This window comes from Myxocyprinus asiaticus, chromosome 7 (assembly GCF_019703515.2).
Source record: "Myxocyprinus asiaticus isolate MX2 ecotype Aquarium Trade chromosome 7, UBuf_Myxa_2, whole genome shotgun sequence".
NCBI lineage: Eukaryota > Metazoa > Chordata > Actinopteri > Cypriniformes > Catostomidae > Myxocyprinus > Myxocyprinus asiaticus.
This window is the reverse complement of record NC_059350.1, coordinates 34,306,079-34,322,704: the sequence shown is the minus strand read 5'-3', so window position 1 is coordinate 34,322,704 and position 16,626 is coordinate 34,306,079. Positions and strand designations below refer to the sequence as shown.

At 38.3% G+C, this 16,626-nt stretch overlaps 1 protein-coding gene across 1 annotated transcript in view; it reads right to left on the bottom strand.

Moving 5' to 3' along the window:
- The window catches only part of zcchc7 (zinc finger, CCHC domain containing 7), a 91,410-nt gene extending 75,146 nt beyond the window's left edge, over positions 1 to 16,264 (bottom strand). The window contains 2 exon segments of the mRNA XM_051702388.1: positions 13,591 to 14,188; positions 16,198 to 16,264. Coding sequence (XP_051558348.1) covers positions 13,591 to 13,672 — 82 coding nt within the window. The 5' untranslated portion in view covers positions 13,673 to 14,188; positions 16,198 to 16,264.
- Between the last annotated feature and the right edge of the window lie 362 nt (positions 16,265 to 16,626).

Here is a 16,626-nt window from a genome sequence, read left to right as displayed (position 1 = left end):
ACCTACCTCCTGGTCCACACACTCTCGTACACACACATCACCATCACCAGTCTCACTGACACAAACACGCACCCAAAAATCCCTCCAATCTCACACACACAGACAGACAGACACATATCACCTCACACAGCCGCCACGTCTCACACCAGTAACTGAAACACACACGCATACACACTGAGAGAGAGAGAGAGAGAGAGAGAGAGATGCTATAATCATGCAGTAGTATGCAGTCTTCACAAATCCTGTAGATAAAACACCTTCACTCTCTAGCACTCAGCAACACAAGTTCCACAACACACGCTCTCATTTCTGCGACCAAACCGCTGGCACCTCAAGTTAGAGCATTGTGACCCATCCGCAATGACGCCCTTCCATTTTCTGCTTTTGAATGCATATTCACAACAACCACATTCATATTCACTGACACATCACAGAACTCTCATCTCACCTTCCAGCTCTTTCTAACACAAGCACTTCAATCACACATAATAGATATGGTGGAAATTACACAATTAAACACACTAGAAGGGTGCTTATGAATGTTGGTTGCAAACCCAATGGACCTTATTCACAGTAACGCCATCTTTGATTTTTGATGTGACTGACAACGAGGCTGTGAGGGACAGACTCGATAGACTTTCTACAATGGGCTGTACTGTTGTTTTAACAGTTTTGGATCGCTCCACTGATGAAACACTGAAAAAAAAAATCAGCTTTCAGAAAAATGCCAGTTGACAAAAAACTCCAAAAGAGTTGTGGAATATGATAGGTGAACTAGGAGATTTATACAGCTTTATACAGTGGATGCCATTGAAGAGATGGTAAGTCTATTCCTCACAGCCTTGCTTTCGTTCACGTCAAAAATAAAATATGGAGCTACTATGAATAAGGTCTACAATACAACCTTGACTTAAAGAGCATTTATGATTACTGAATTTAAAGTGCTCAAAATTCAATGAGCTACAACATCATTATGATCTCAGAGAACTATAAAATTTAAAAAGAAATTTGAAAAATGCACAAATAAGCTAAATTTGCAGATTTTACATTTATATCACACTAATGAGGAACTTCATATTAGAATACTGGAAGGCCTTTGGAATAGCCAATACAAACAAAACATTTTATGAATCGCTCTCTTATAACACGAATAACAAAGATTTGGCTGTAAAAGTGGCTTTATTAAAAAAGCATTAACCTCCATAACCTGTGCACAATTAGAAGTAAAATGGCTGCCATAATATGCAGGAAAATGACAATATATTTTCATTAAAATACACTCCAAGGGAAAACAGCATTGGAAACAAAAGACCTAGGTTTAAAACGGTGCCCATCAAACAAATCGATTTCAAGTAGAATATAGCAAAAGTTGAAGTGAGAGGAAAAGGTAGCAAATGTGACTGACAGTTGTCAAAGAGTGAGAGAAAAACTATAAGGACATAGAAAGAGGATGAGGGGAGGGAGAGAGGGAAAACAAGGTTATTAGAGCATGAGAAAACTACATCCAATAGGACATAGCAAAGTGATCTCATGAGAATTTGTTTGTATTCGTTAAGTGTGGTTCTAGTGCATCTGCATATGTTTGCATATGAACCGAAACGTACATTATTGATGTATTGAAAGCATCTAAAACATAATAATTTTAAGTATAAACACCTTTAGAAATGTACAAATGCTTACGTTTACTGACTGAATTCAATATTGAAAAAATTTTTTAATACAAAACACTACAAAGTAAACTACAAAAGCACCATAAAACAATCATTAAAGTAATAAACTTTATTTATTCGCTATAATCCAAGTTTTCAAATAGCGCTGTGTGAGGAATAGACCTAAATTCATGCATTTATCTCTCCGTCTCCATCTGCTGTATTGGCCATAACACCCATAACCATCCACTCATGCACTGATGATAATTCAAAAATTGCCGCCTCAAAAAGAGTTACAACACAGGTTTTACAGCAGTGATGTCAAATGCTCATTGGCTTTCACGTGTCTCGTGACCGATTTTGACTTGCCATATTTTTTTAATGAGATATGACGGCGCCTTTACAGAGTGGATCAGGAGAAGATTTTCAGCTTTTAATAACTTAAATTCCACTCTCTATCTCACACAAAGCTATTGTATGCCATCAGGAAGCACACCGGATGCAGCGCATCATCCTTTGGCCTTTTTTTATTTTTATTTATACTGAATAAATTATTTTGATTAAATTTATCTGACTGTAATGTTTTTAATATGGTTAGGAAATTGTTATGGCTAGGTTTAGGGGTAGGGGTGTGAATAGCGGCTCTACAAAATTTATATATATATATATATATATATATATATATATATATATATATATATATATATATATATATATATATATATATATATATATATATATATATATATATATATATATGTATATGTATATATATATATATATATATATATATATATATATATATGTATATATATATATATATTTATATATATATATAAATTAGTATATTGGAACAAAAATTATTATCACTGTACATTAATCTGCCTGTTACATTATTTATAAGGTTGAATAATGCTTATGTTCAGGGGTAGGGTTAATTGATCTAAAATATCTATAAAACAGTATAAATGTATAAATATATTTGTTCAGTATAAATACATGATGAAAAAATGTATACAAATATGTTCATAATCATTCTGTGGATTCAAATAATATGTATAATGGATTCGTAAACATTTTACGTTTCTAAATCTGTAAATATATACAAATGGATATTTTTAGATGCTTTTTAAAACGTCCATATTGCACGTTTCAGAGTCTATCCAAACGTACAAAAGTATACGTTTAAATGTTAAAATATTAACATACAAATCCAGCCTGAAATAGTTATGTATAACAGTGAGATCAGGCTGGATATAGAGGATGACAAGGCCACGTTCACTACTATGAAGATGGCAGTGAAGTCACCATAGACTTATCCAGAAACAGAACTAAAAAAAGTAAATTCCCTAATATTTACACACAAACAGCTACAAACAGCCAAAATGCCATTTCTGAACCCTTGAAAAGAGAAACAAAAAGAGAGGGATACGGATATCTAATGTCTTACCTTTGCCCTGCAGTATATCATACACTGAGACACTTTCTTTCAAACACTCATGCATTCAGTCTAAACTAATGCCCATCTGCTGCCACTGCTATAGTCCAGCCTAATGACAAAGTTTGGTGTTCACGAAGCAAAAGACCAGACTGAACCAAAAAAGGGGAGGGAAAAACACTGAAAAAAGGGGGAAAGGAAAATTAAAAAAGCACAAAGGGGAGAAGAAAAAAAGAAAGTGTGACCACTGAGGAAGGCTCAACAACTCTAATTCAAGTTCAGAGGCCAAGTCAGAACCCCCTCCCCCCTTTTTTTTGGAGACTCTCATTTTTCTTGACTGTTCTGTTTGAGAGGGGTCCAAGGGCCCCCCTGCATCCCTCCATCCAAAAGTCAGATAGATTCAAAGACAGAGCTTGTGTGTGTGTGTGCGTGTGCGTGTGTGTGTGTGTGTGTGTGTGTGTGGTTTACGAGGACATTTCTTTTAGGTTACAAACTGGTAATTACAAGGGTATTATGCTATTAATGTGGTTTATGAGGACATTTCTAGTGTCCCCATAATTTAAATCCCTTAAAAAAACATACTAAACAACGTTTTATTGAAAATGTAAAAATGCAGAAAGTTTTTTGTGAGGGTTAGGTTTAGAGGTAGGGTTAGGGTTAGGGGATAGAATCTATAGTTTGTACAGTATAAGTGTGTGTGTGTGTGTGTGTGTGTGTGTGTGTGTGTGTGTGTGTGTGTGTGTGTGTGTGTGTGAAAATGTATCTGTCGCCATTTAGTAACAACAACACAGACTGAAGAGAATTGGATTTGTGTGTGTGCGTGCATGTTGCAAGATGACTGTTGTTCAGTAGACACACACATCACACAGTTATAAGACATAGCAACTGAAGAGAATTGGATTTATGTGAGAGTGTGTGAGTGCCACTCAAATGAAATTAGTCACTGCTGTCTAAAGCCTTTTACTAGTCCATCACAAACCACAAAACACAATTACACTTAACAAACATTCTCTGATACGAAGTCCCTTGTCTCCTATGGGAAGTGCATATGACAATTATGGGAGTATATATGTTAGTGACTCTCAGGCCAAGTTAGATAAAAATGCATGTGTTTATTTTCTCCTGTGCATGCAATACTGTGTTTAAGTTTTGAAGCATACATACCCCATCTCAATTTAAAGGGATATTCCAGGTTCAATACAAGTTAAGCTCAATCAGCAGCATTTGTGGCATAATATTGATTACCACAAAATTTTAATTTGACTTGCACCTCCTTTTCTTTAAAAAAAGCAAAAATCTGGGTTCCAGTGAGGCACTTACAATGGAAGTGAATGGGGGTCAATCCATAAATGTTAAAATACTCACTATTCAAAAGTATAGCCCCAAGTCATAAACAATGTGCATGTTAATATGATTTTAGTGTGATAAAATCACTTACTAACCTTTTTTGTGTAAAGTTATAGCCAAATTGTACAAACTTCGTTGCCATTATGATGTAATATCAACCAGGGGTGGAGCCAGGAGTTTTTCACAGGGGTGGCGGGATATAGTGACACCTGGGTCAGAGAGGTGCGGTGACCTTGGTGTGCGCACATGTTAAGATTCCTGTGTGTTGCAGTTGTACAGAGACAGTTCCACCTCTAAAAACTATGCCTGAGACAAAAAATTATCAAAGCGGCAGTTGCGAGCAGGGTGGCCAATGGGATGACCAGGCTTCGGTCCATGGTGGCCACGGCCACCCGTGGCCACCCCCTAGCTCCGCCACTGATATCAACTAACCCTAAAATAACTGTAAAAATGACCATTTAAACAACTTTACAGCTCAAATAATACATGAGTTTGAACAGAAGAATTAATGTGTGCTTTTATTAAATTATAAGCTTCACATTTCTGCCTTAAAGCCCTCAAAAAATTTGCCTCATTCACTTCCATTAAGTGCCTCACTGTAACCTAGATTTTTGCTTATTTTAAAGAAAAAGAGGTATGGGTCAAAATTATTTTTTGTGGTAATCAATATTATGTCACAAATGCTGTCAACTGAGCTTAACTTGTATTGAAACTGGAATATTCCTTTAACACGTGTTACTCTTTAAAATATGGCTAGAACACATCCTTTCCTTCATCTGTCACATACTTAACACATCTTGTTCTTGGGCTGAGCATTTTAGACCTCAAATTCTAGTATTTGGAGTATTTGTTTTTCAATGACAAATGCCAATATCTAGAGAATATACCTAGTAATAATGCCGTTATTTATATAATACAAATTAATGACAACACATGAAACGTAAAAAAAAATAATAATTAAAATAAAATGTGTGTTTCACACAATATGCAGTCAAAATTCCCTTAATTCAAATGTGAAATTTCAAATCTGTCCGTTTTTTTTTTTTTTTTTATATGACTCAAGGAGGAACAACATTTTCTGTTAAGCGAGTGAACACAGTTATCTGCCAATATCGATTACCTTAAAATAGTCAAATGTCTGTCGATTAATCAGCCTGGCAGATATCTCAGTCTGCCACAATTCTAGAGTGCCGTATGTGTCCATATAGGGCTGCACAATAATGACCATTATTTCCCTTGATATTTTAATCATGATTATTAATTTCGATTAAGAGAATTTACATTACATTGCTTATTTTGTACAACAGCAATGAAGTTGTGCTGCACCACTGGAAGGCTAGGTACTCAACAGACATGTCTGTGATTGGTTACAATACTCATCCACTGGAAGAAAAAAAAAGTATATATAATTTTTGATGCAACAAGAGTAGATCTAAATGGAATCTGTAATTGACAGTATTTTTTTATTTATTTTTTTTACATATTTTGTATTTATCTATTGTGCAGCACTATGTCAGTGCTTGAAGATAAATGTAAACTCGTGGTTGAGAAATTCCAGTGTCACTGCACAAATTTAGCGGAGATAAATAATAATTATGAATGTCACGCATCCTCCAACCCTTTGGTCTGGTTCTCAACTCTCATTACCTACAATGTAACCTCACCTCTCGTCCGAACCATCCTTTTGTCCCACTCTAACATAGTTAACCCGGCAGCAAAAATCTCTCACTTTTAGATGTGTAAACACATATAGGGCAACCCTTCTAGCCACTTCCTTCCAGCTCCCCTCCCTTGTGTGACCCACATGGTCTGGAGTGCAGGTCAAGCCCCAGAGATCAGAGACAGAGAGGAGAAAAAGAGAGACAGAGCTGCCGCTTTCCTCCTTTCACCCCCTGTTTATCCCTCTGTACCCCTCCTCTCTCTCTCTCCCTCTCTCATCCTCCACTGAATCTCTCTCTCTGGGTAACAAAAGCAGGCCGGGGCAGGAGGAGGCCCCCTCTGCACATGAGTGTGAGAGGCATGACCGACAGAGCAGAAATACCAGCCCACAGACTCTTCAGCAGCCACCATTTAAATGAGACAGAGAGAGAGAGAGAGAGAGAGAGAGATGGATGGATGGATGGAGGGAGGGAAAAAGAGATGGAGAAAAGACACAATAAAATGGCCTGTATTTGAAGGGGAGAACTAGATAAAAAAGAAAGAGAGAAGGAGAGAGAGTAGAACATGTATAAAAGGAAAAGGAAGGAGTCTACAAATGGAAATGAGGACAATGCATTCAGGGAGGATGCAGAAAAAAAGAGAAGAGAGGGAGGTTTGCTGCTTTGCTGAGCTTTGCAGGTTAACCTAATGTGTAGATCTGGTGAGATTTGCAAAGACATTTTTATTAATCTATGATTAAAGTCTCCCTCTCCCTCACTCGTTCTCTGACAGGAGGTTTGTTATGTTTTGTTTGTTTTTTCCTTGACATACACCGAAAAATTCCCTCATTGCTTTTCCAGCATGTTCTCACATGCATGCAAATTAACTTTACACACGTAAAGCTGGATGCATGTGCTCACACACACACCTGCTCTGTACGCACAAACATGTACACTCGCACAGTAACTTTACAACAAATACATGTGGATGAGACATCAGATTCAGTGATTAGAATGCACATACAGCCCAGTATGCAGAGAAATGCTGGGAGCTTTGGGGATAAACACAAATTTGTTCTTACATTTACACACATGCAGCATCGGCCTGAAGCCCACAGGTGGTCTGGCCTGCAGTCCCTCTAGACGGCCCATCCACACACTGAATTAATACTACAAATGAGAATATCTGTTCTGAGTGTTATTTGCTTAAAGGTAAAAAAGACCAGGGGCCTTGGTAGCTCAGCGAGTATTGACGCTGACTACCACCCCTGGAGTCACGAGTTCGAATACAGGGCGTGCTGAGTGACTCCAGCCAGGTCTCCTAAGCAACCAAATTGGCCTAGTTGCTAGGGAGGGTAGAGTCACATGGGGTAACCTCCTCGTAGTCGCTATAATGTATGTTTCTTGCTCTCGGTGGGGCGTGTGGTGAGTTGTGCGTGGATGCCGCGGAGAGTAGACTAGCCACGCGTTTAGAAGCGCGGACTGACAGTCTCAGACGCGGAGGCAACTGAGATTCATCCTCCGTCACCCGGATTAAGGCGTCACTACGCCACAATGAGGACTTAGAACGCATTGGGAATTCCAAATTGGGGAGAAAAGGGGAGAAAATCCACACAAAAAAAAAGACCAAGAAATTACATGTACATGTAATGTGAATTTCAAAATGTATTACTATTAGGTCTAACCCCTTTTGCTTTAATGAGAGCATATAATCAAGCTGGCTTGGACTCCACAGGTTTGTGCAAAACCTGATGATCCATGTTATTCCAGCATGATCTGAGAATGTTCCAGAGTATCTTTTGTGCTGCAATGGAAGCAAGAAAACCTGAACTTTTGTACAAAGGAGTTAACATGGTCACAAAGATTATTTGATTAGTGACCTTAAAATAGTGCAGAATCTTAAGATACTGTACGTTACATAACATTACCATTTCTCTTTTTTTATTTTATTCAAAATCCTAACATTTATTTCCAAGTTTAAATTCGATTTTGAATCCCATATTATCCATTTGGACTTTTAAACCCCACTGAATACACCAATTTTGTTAAGATTTTGCAGAAGTTGTAGCAAAAGTCAAAACAATAAGAAACAGAAATGACATCTCTGAAACAAAAATAGGATCTCTTACTGCTCAAGAAAAAGTGAATCATCATTTACTCTCCCTCATGTCTCATTGTAACTGAAAATACATTGTGAAGGCTATTTGAAAGATTCATACAGTGCATTCAGAATGTATTCAGACCCCTTAATTTTTTTCACATTTTGTTATGTTGCAGCCTTATTCTAAAATGCTTTAAATTATCTTTTTTTTTTCCCACATCAATCTACACTCCAGATACCCCATAATGACAAAGCAAAAAACAGATTTTTGATAACTTTTCAAATGTATTACAAAGAAAAAACTGAAATATCACATTGACTTAAATATTCAGACCCTTTGCTTTGACACTTGAAATTTAGCTCAGGTGCATCCCATTTCTCTGGATCATCTTTGAGATGTTTCTACACTTTGACTGGAGTCCACCTGTGGCAAATTCAATTGATTCGACATGATTTGGAAAGGCACACACCTGTCTATATAAGGTCTCACAGCTGAAAATGCATATCAGAGCAAAAACCAAACCATGAGGAACTGCCTGCAGAACTCAAGAGACAGGATTGTGTCGAGGCACAGATCTGGGGAAAGCTACAAAATGTTTTGGGCTGCATTGAAGGTTCCCAAAAGCACAATGGATTCCATAATTCTTAAATGGAAGAAGTTTGGAACAACCAGGACTCTACCTAGAGCTGGCCATCCGGCCAAACTGAGCAATTGGGGGAGAAGGGCCTTGGTAAGAGAGGAGACCAAAAACCCTATGGTCACTCTGTTTGAGCTCCAGAAATTATGTGTGGAGATGGGAGAATCTTGCAGAAGGACAGCCATCACTGCAACACTCCACCAATCTGGGCTTTATGGCAGAGTGGCCAGATGGAAGCCTCTACTCAGTGCAAGACACATAAAAAAGCACCTAAAGGACTCTCAGACTGTGAGAAACAAGATTCTCTGGTCTGATGAAAAGAAGATTGAACTGTTTGGCCTCAATTCCAAGCATTATGTCTGGAGAAAACCAGGCACTACTCATCACCTGCGCAATACCATCCCAACAGTGAAGCATGGTGGTGGTAGCATCATGCTGTGGGGGTATTTTTCAGCGGTATTTTTCGGGACTGGGGAACTGGTCAGGGTTGAAGGAAAGCTGACCACAGAAATATACAGAGATATCCTTAATGAAAACATGGTCTAGAGCACTCAGGACCTCAGACTGGGCTGAAGGTTCACCTTCCAACTGGACAATGACCCTAAGCACACAGCCAAGACAATGCAAGAGTGGTTTAGGAACAACTCTGTCAATGTCCATGAGTGGCCCAGTCAGAGAACAGACTTCAACCCAATTGAACATCTCTGGAGAGATCCGAAAATGGCTGTTCACCGACGGTCCCCATCCAACCGACGGTCCCCTTGAGAGGATCTGCAGAGAAGAATGGCAGAAAATCCCCAAATCCAGGTGTGCAAAGCATGTCGCATCATACCCAAAAAGACTTGAGGCTGTACTCGCTGCCAAAGGTGCTTCAACTAAGTAGTGAGTTAACGGTCTGAATACTTATGTCAATGTGATATTTCAGTGTTTTCTTTTTAACAAATTTTCAAAGTTATCAAAAATCTGATTTTGTCTTTGCCATTATGGCGTTTGTATGGAGGGTAGATTAATGTGAAAAATAAATAATATAAAACATTTTAGCATAAGACTGCAGCATAACAAAATGTGAAAAAAATGAAGGGGTTTGAATACTTTCTGAATGCACTGTATACACAACATATCATCCAGTGATGGCTAGTGTAAATAATCTATGTCCTTTGATAATGATTTGGGTCGATTTTAATGGAAAACTATGCGAGTTGAACTCCGTGGTGCTACAGAATATTGAGCAGCCTCCAGAGACGGCGAGTGGTGGTGTGTATACCTTCGTAGAAAATAACTGTTTAGAATTTTAGAACGCGCCATGTCATCCACCAGATGCGTCTGGTGTGTGACCCCCTTTAATTTACCTTGCTGCTTCACCAAAGTTGTGTTATATGTTTGATGAGACAAAGACTATGGTGCAACAAGCAGCCCAAATTATCGGAAAAAATGCAGATATATATATCGATAACCATCGGGAAACTTTTCTGATTATCAATGCATCGATCCCAAGCTTACCATCCAATAGCGTGAGGAACAGACCACAATTTAGGTTCAAATCTCAAATCTCATTTGCACCTGACCACTTTCAATTTTGCAGTGTCGCAATCCTTTACAAGACATGCAAGAACCAATGCTGTTTAGTGTCACTGACGTTGAACCTGGGGCAACATATTTTGACATGCCAAGTCTCAATATGCACAAGTTTCCACTGCAGAAAAGGCAGTTCCAGGGTGGAAAAAGTGATTCTGCACCAGCCCCAAAGTCTTGCTGGTCTTTAAGCAGGAACTGATTAAGTCAGGGGGTGGAGGGCGAATAATGTGTCGTCACCACGTAAAGATTTCAAAACAACAACAGTTTTGCTAGCTACCGTCTGCAACAAGGAGAACTTTATTACTCTTTAACTACAACATCAAAAACCACAAAAACGGCGGACATCAAAATCAATCAGCAGTGTTCCATGGAGGAAAGCAGCAATATATTGTGATAGTCTTCTATGGAGATCCAAGATAAATTAGAGAGCGTACAAGGAGATACTGCAAGAAATGATCAATGCTGGCTTCAATCGAATGACTGATCAAATCATAAACAAATTTTAAAAACTTAAAGCTGAAGTATATCACTTCTGCGCCACCAAAAAACCAAAAATCTTTGTTTTCAAAACAGCTTTCTGAATACACCCCATATCTGCTGTTGGTCAAACAAAGAGATAGTCCCGCCCCCAACTCATGCAATTGGTTGAGTCAATGTTATTGTTAATTGGTTGAGTCAATGTTATTAACTCAGTGCTTACAGTTTTCGAGAAAATTAACCTCTGAATGGTTTACTTAAGGCGTGGTCAGTCATACCTTCGCATGGCAAAATTCCGTGTGCGAAGATGACATGGGTGAACGTTGAGCGCGTGTGAAACCAGCAAAAATATGATCGTCAAGCAGCCTCTTTTAATGCTGCACTTTATATTCTGTGAAACATAAGTTAAAAAGAAACTCACCACTAAAATGATTTCCTTGAACATTGTGAATATTCAGTGTAACCGTGTACGAAGCACCATCCTCACAGATGTTACTGCCAAACCAAGCAACTTCCCATTGGCCAATGCAGCAAAATTCATCTGTCAAAGTTCACCAAATTTGAACTTCACGTGAAATCCGCAAGGTTAAATTCTTCGCCATCGGGAGTCCATCATGCATATTTACATTGAGATGACTATATTTCGCCTGCAGAATTTCACCATGCGAAGGTATGTGTGACCGGGTCATTATAGTTGTCTTTGCATATTAAGCTTGGATAAGCGAAAGTATCTTAACACAGAAAAAGTTACATACTTTAGCTTTAAAAAGGAGTACGGGACCGGAAGAAGGACCTAAGCAACTGTTCACTACAATGTCTTGGACACTGTGCACGGTCACCGGCGAGCCAGACATTATTATACTGAATTGCCATAGACTTATAAACTTCAGGATTTAGTTAGGAGACTTTGTGAAAGCAGTTATACATTTAAGGTTTAAACTTATCTAAGTCAAACAGTCTACTAATATTTTTTTCTTTCCAGTCTAATGTTTGAGAAGAGTGGACACTAATATATTTAGAACTGGACGTATGGATCAAAACATCTGTAACAGACCTTAAGATAAACCCAATGAATATAGTAGATGCTGTTTATGTTGTTTAAGGCCTTTCTCAAGAGCATTTCAGAGTGGCTAAAAGGGGCACTCAGTAACTTTTTACTCTTTAAAAAGTTTTACCCCTAGATAAATGAATAGTGCTAAGTCGTATAGGACATCTACTCGTGCATGACATGCGTAATTTTTCCAACAATTGTTTACAGACAGATTTTTTCACTTTTAATTGACTATATCACAATTCCAGTGGGTCAGAAATTTACTAATTTAAGTTAAATGTGCCTTAAAGCAGCTTGGAAAATTCTAGGAAATTATGTCAAGCCTTTAAGCAAGTAGCTTCTGATAGGCTAACTGGCTAATTGGAGTCAATTGGAGGTGTACCTGTGGATGTATTTTATGGTCTACTTTTAAACTCAGTGCCTCTTTGCTTGACATCATGGGAAAATCAAAAGAAATCAGCCAAGACCTCAGAAAAAAAATTGTGGACCTCCACAAGTCTGGTTCATCCTTGGGAGCAATTTCCAAATGCCTGAAGGTATAACGTTCATCTGTACAAACAATTGTACACAAGTATAAACACCATGGGACCACGATGCCATCATACCGCTCAGGAAGGAGATGCATTCTGTTTCCTAGAGATTAACATAGTTTGGTGCGAAAAGTGCAAATCAATCCCAGAACAACAGCAAAGGACCTTGTGAAGATGCTGGAGGAAACAGGTAGACAAGTATCTATATCCACATTAAAAAGAGTCCTATATCGACATAACCTGAAAGGCTGCTCAGAAAGGAAGAAGCCACTGCTCCAAAAAATAAAAACCAGACTACAGTTTGCAAGTGCACATGAGGACAAAGATCTTACTTTTTGGAGAAATGTCCACTGGTCTGATGAAACAAAAATTTAACTGTTTGGCCATAATGACAATCGTTATATTTGGAGGAAAAAGAGTGAGGATTGCAAGGCGAAGAACACCATCCCAACCGTGAAGTATGGGAGTGGCAGCATCATGTTGTGGGACTGGTGCACTTCACAAAATAGATGGCATCATGAGGAAGGAAAATTATGTGGATATATTGAAGCAACATCTCAAGACATCAGCCAGGAAGTTAAAGCTTGGTCGCAAATGGGTCTTCCAAATGGACAATGACCCCAAGCATACCTCCAACGTTGTGGCAAAATGGCTTAAGGACAACAAAGTCAAGGTATTGGAGTGGCCATCACAAAGCCCTGACCTCAATCCGATAGAAAATTTGTGGGTAGAACTGAAAAAGCGTGTGTGAGCAAGGAGGCCTACAAACTTGACTCAGTTACACCAGTTCTGTCTGGAGGAATGGGCCAAAATCCCAGCAACTTATTGTGAGAAGCTTGTGGAAGGCTACCCAAAACATTTGACCCAAGTTAAACAATTTAAAGGCAATGCTACTAAATAGAAACAAAGTGTATGTAAACTTCTGAGCCACTGGGAATGTGATGAAAGAAATAAAAGCTGAAAGAAATAATTCTCTCTACTATTATTCTGACATTTCACATTCTTAAAATATACTGATCCTAAGATGGGGAATGTTTTCTACAATTAAATGTCAGGAATTGTGAAATACTGAGTTTAAATGTATTTGGCTAAGGTGTATGTAAACTTCTGACTTCAACTGTACATACATGCACGCACACAGTCTTACCCTGTCTCTCACAGTTATCCGGTAAGGACAGGTTCAGTCGGATGCTCTGATCTCTATCATGTTTGTCCCGGCCCAGAATCATCCAGTTCTCGAATCCAAATCCAGACCCTCCACAAAAGGAGGTATAGAGTTAGATTCTGAGCTCTCATCTGACTCAGAATCCAACACCACAACATCGTCTGGGGAACTCCTTCCTTTTCGAGCCTGTGGTGGACCGGGCGAATGGACGCTATAGGGCTGCCACTTGCTGTGTGCCAGGCTACAGTGCTTTGATGTTCGACCTTTCATAGCACTCACACTGTCATCTTCCTCTGTGTTGTCTGACACTGTGATAGCATCTGAGCCAGAGTCAATCACAATGACATTAGGTGGCGCAGGACAAGGAGGCAAGGAATTCTTCTGAGGTTGATTCCGTGGTCTTGCTGGCTGGATCTCTCTCAAGTCCTCATGGTTCTCAGCACTGTAGTGCAGCTGTGAATAAAGTGGAAACTCCAGCTCGCTGTCAGCATCGGACAAACCCATGTCCGTCTCATCCTGGTATAGCTCATCCTCATAATTGTCTCTCTTCTAACGCCCCGAAAACATCACAAGGAGAGCCCTAAAGAGGGAGTAGCCATAAACATCATCATGAGTCATCATTATTGCATTATGAATACAACCAGAGGCCATAAAAAACATTATTATGAAGAACTGACACTTAGGTATCAACATTGTATTCAGTTATCACAGACATCATACATCATTAACAACATAACAATCGCCATGTAGAATGTCAATCACTGTAATCGACTGTATGTCATTCTCTAATAGCATCATCATCATTAAAGGAATAGTTCACCCAAAATGAAAATTCTCTCATCATTTACTCACTCTCATGCCATCCCAGGTGTGTGACTTTCTTTCTTCTGCAGAACACAAAAGAAGATTTTTAGAAGAATATCTCAGCTTTTTAGGACCATACAATGCAAGTGAACAGTGACCAAAATTTGAAGCTCCATAAAGCACATAAAGGCAGCATAAAATTAATCCATAAAACACCAATGGTTTAATCCATGTCTTCTGACATTTTGGATAAGAACAGACCAAAATGTAACTTATTTTTCACTATAATACTTGACAAGAGCAGTCTCCTTGTAAATCATGATTTTAAGCTCAATTACACTTCCTAGCAACATCCAACACTCTTGAGCATGTCTCAAGCACTAGGAAATGTAATTTAAAATGTCATCTAGTAAGTGTAACCAAAATGTAACACATTTTTTATTGTACATCTTGTCATTGCAGTCTCTAGGCACAATCATAATTTCAGTCTCAATTACACTTCCAAGTGCTTGATGCAAGCACAGAGCGCTAGATGGTGCTAGGAAGTGTAATCAAGCTTGTAATCTTGATCGCCAAGGAGACTGCAGATGTCAAAATTTATAGTGAAAAAATTTTCACATTTTGGTCTTTCTCTCCCAAAACTGATTGGATCGTTTCCAAAGACATGGATTAAACCACTGGAGTCTAATGGATTACTTTTATGCTGCATTTATTTGCTTTCTGGAGCTTCAAAGTTTTGGTCACCATTCACTTGCATTGTATGGACCTACAGAGCTGAGATATTCTTCTAAAAATCTTAGTTTGTGTTCTGCAAAATAAAGAAAGTCATACATATATGGGATGGCATGAGGGTGGGTAAATGATGGGTGAACTATTCCTTTAAGGCGTTTAAGAACTGCTTTAGGCGACATCAATTTATTCCTCATCATTGTCCTTGAAAAAATGCTTCCCAATGTGGAAATCAAGACACAATATTGCCACAAAGACCTACTGCATAAAACATCCATATTCTACTACGGCACTCAGCTACTGTTAAGATTAGGTTAAATTGACTAAAGTCAGATTACTGCTTTGTGTCCTAGAGTTTGACAGTGTAGCTTGATCAGTTTAGCTCCATCAATTTAGTGAGCATTTGACCTGTTTGTTTAGTTACTCTCTGCATGTCTCATCTTATAAAGCTAGGATGTGAAATGCATAATATTTGGCATACATCATTTATGGATTTTGTTTACACTCTAGCATGTTTGACAGCAACAAAAGAGTCATAGAGAGAATCGTCTCAATTAAAATCCAATAAAACGATTCTAAAGATCATGAACATAACTAAATGTATTCAAAATTTACCACAACAACACAGACGACATAGGCAGTTAGCTGGAAAGGTGAAGAATCTATTAAAAGGGCAACTCAAGTATTATTATTATTATTAATAATAATAATAATAAACATCTTAGTAAAATCACTGAATTCCTTTCCATTTAACAGTCTAAAAGCAATTAACACCCAAATTAGACCATATATAACGTAATGAACGTGTTAGCCTGAGTGCTTTCAAGCTGCTCAATAACCCACGCGTGTTCATGTATGGAAGCCAGCTGAGGTCTTACAATAATAAACGGACACGAAAGTGTTGTATTTTTAAAATAATATCCTGTGAATTCGAAACACAACCATAGCATAGGACACAATTATTATTATTATTATAATTTTATTTTTTTATTTGTATTTTTATTTATTTTTTTTATTTATTTTCCGTTTTCTACTTGAACGACTAAAATATCTGACCTGTCTATACGCTTCCGATTTACGAAAGGCAACACGGGAAAGTCGCTTCCGGGCTCCACAGGACATCAAAATGGGTGGCCAACTATTGTTCAACCCTGGGAAAGGTGCGCAACATTTAGCGCACACACTGAATGTGGGTGACTTTCTGGGGTTTGTTTAAACAATGATCATTCTGTTTATACTATGAATGAAACAGAATTTGGACATTTGGAAAAGTAGGGGTTTGTTCAGCACACGTACATCACCACAATCATAAACGTCTCAAAGACATTCAGTAGATGTCTTTGAGACGTTTATGATTAAGAATGTTTGGAAATCTGATCTTTTTAAGATGTTTAGCGGATGTTATTTAGAATTTGATGCTTTCCAAATGAAAAGATCTAAAACAGACATCTCGGAGACGTACATGTGCTATCTGGGATCTTTCCT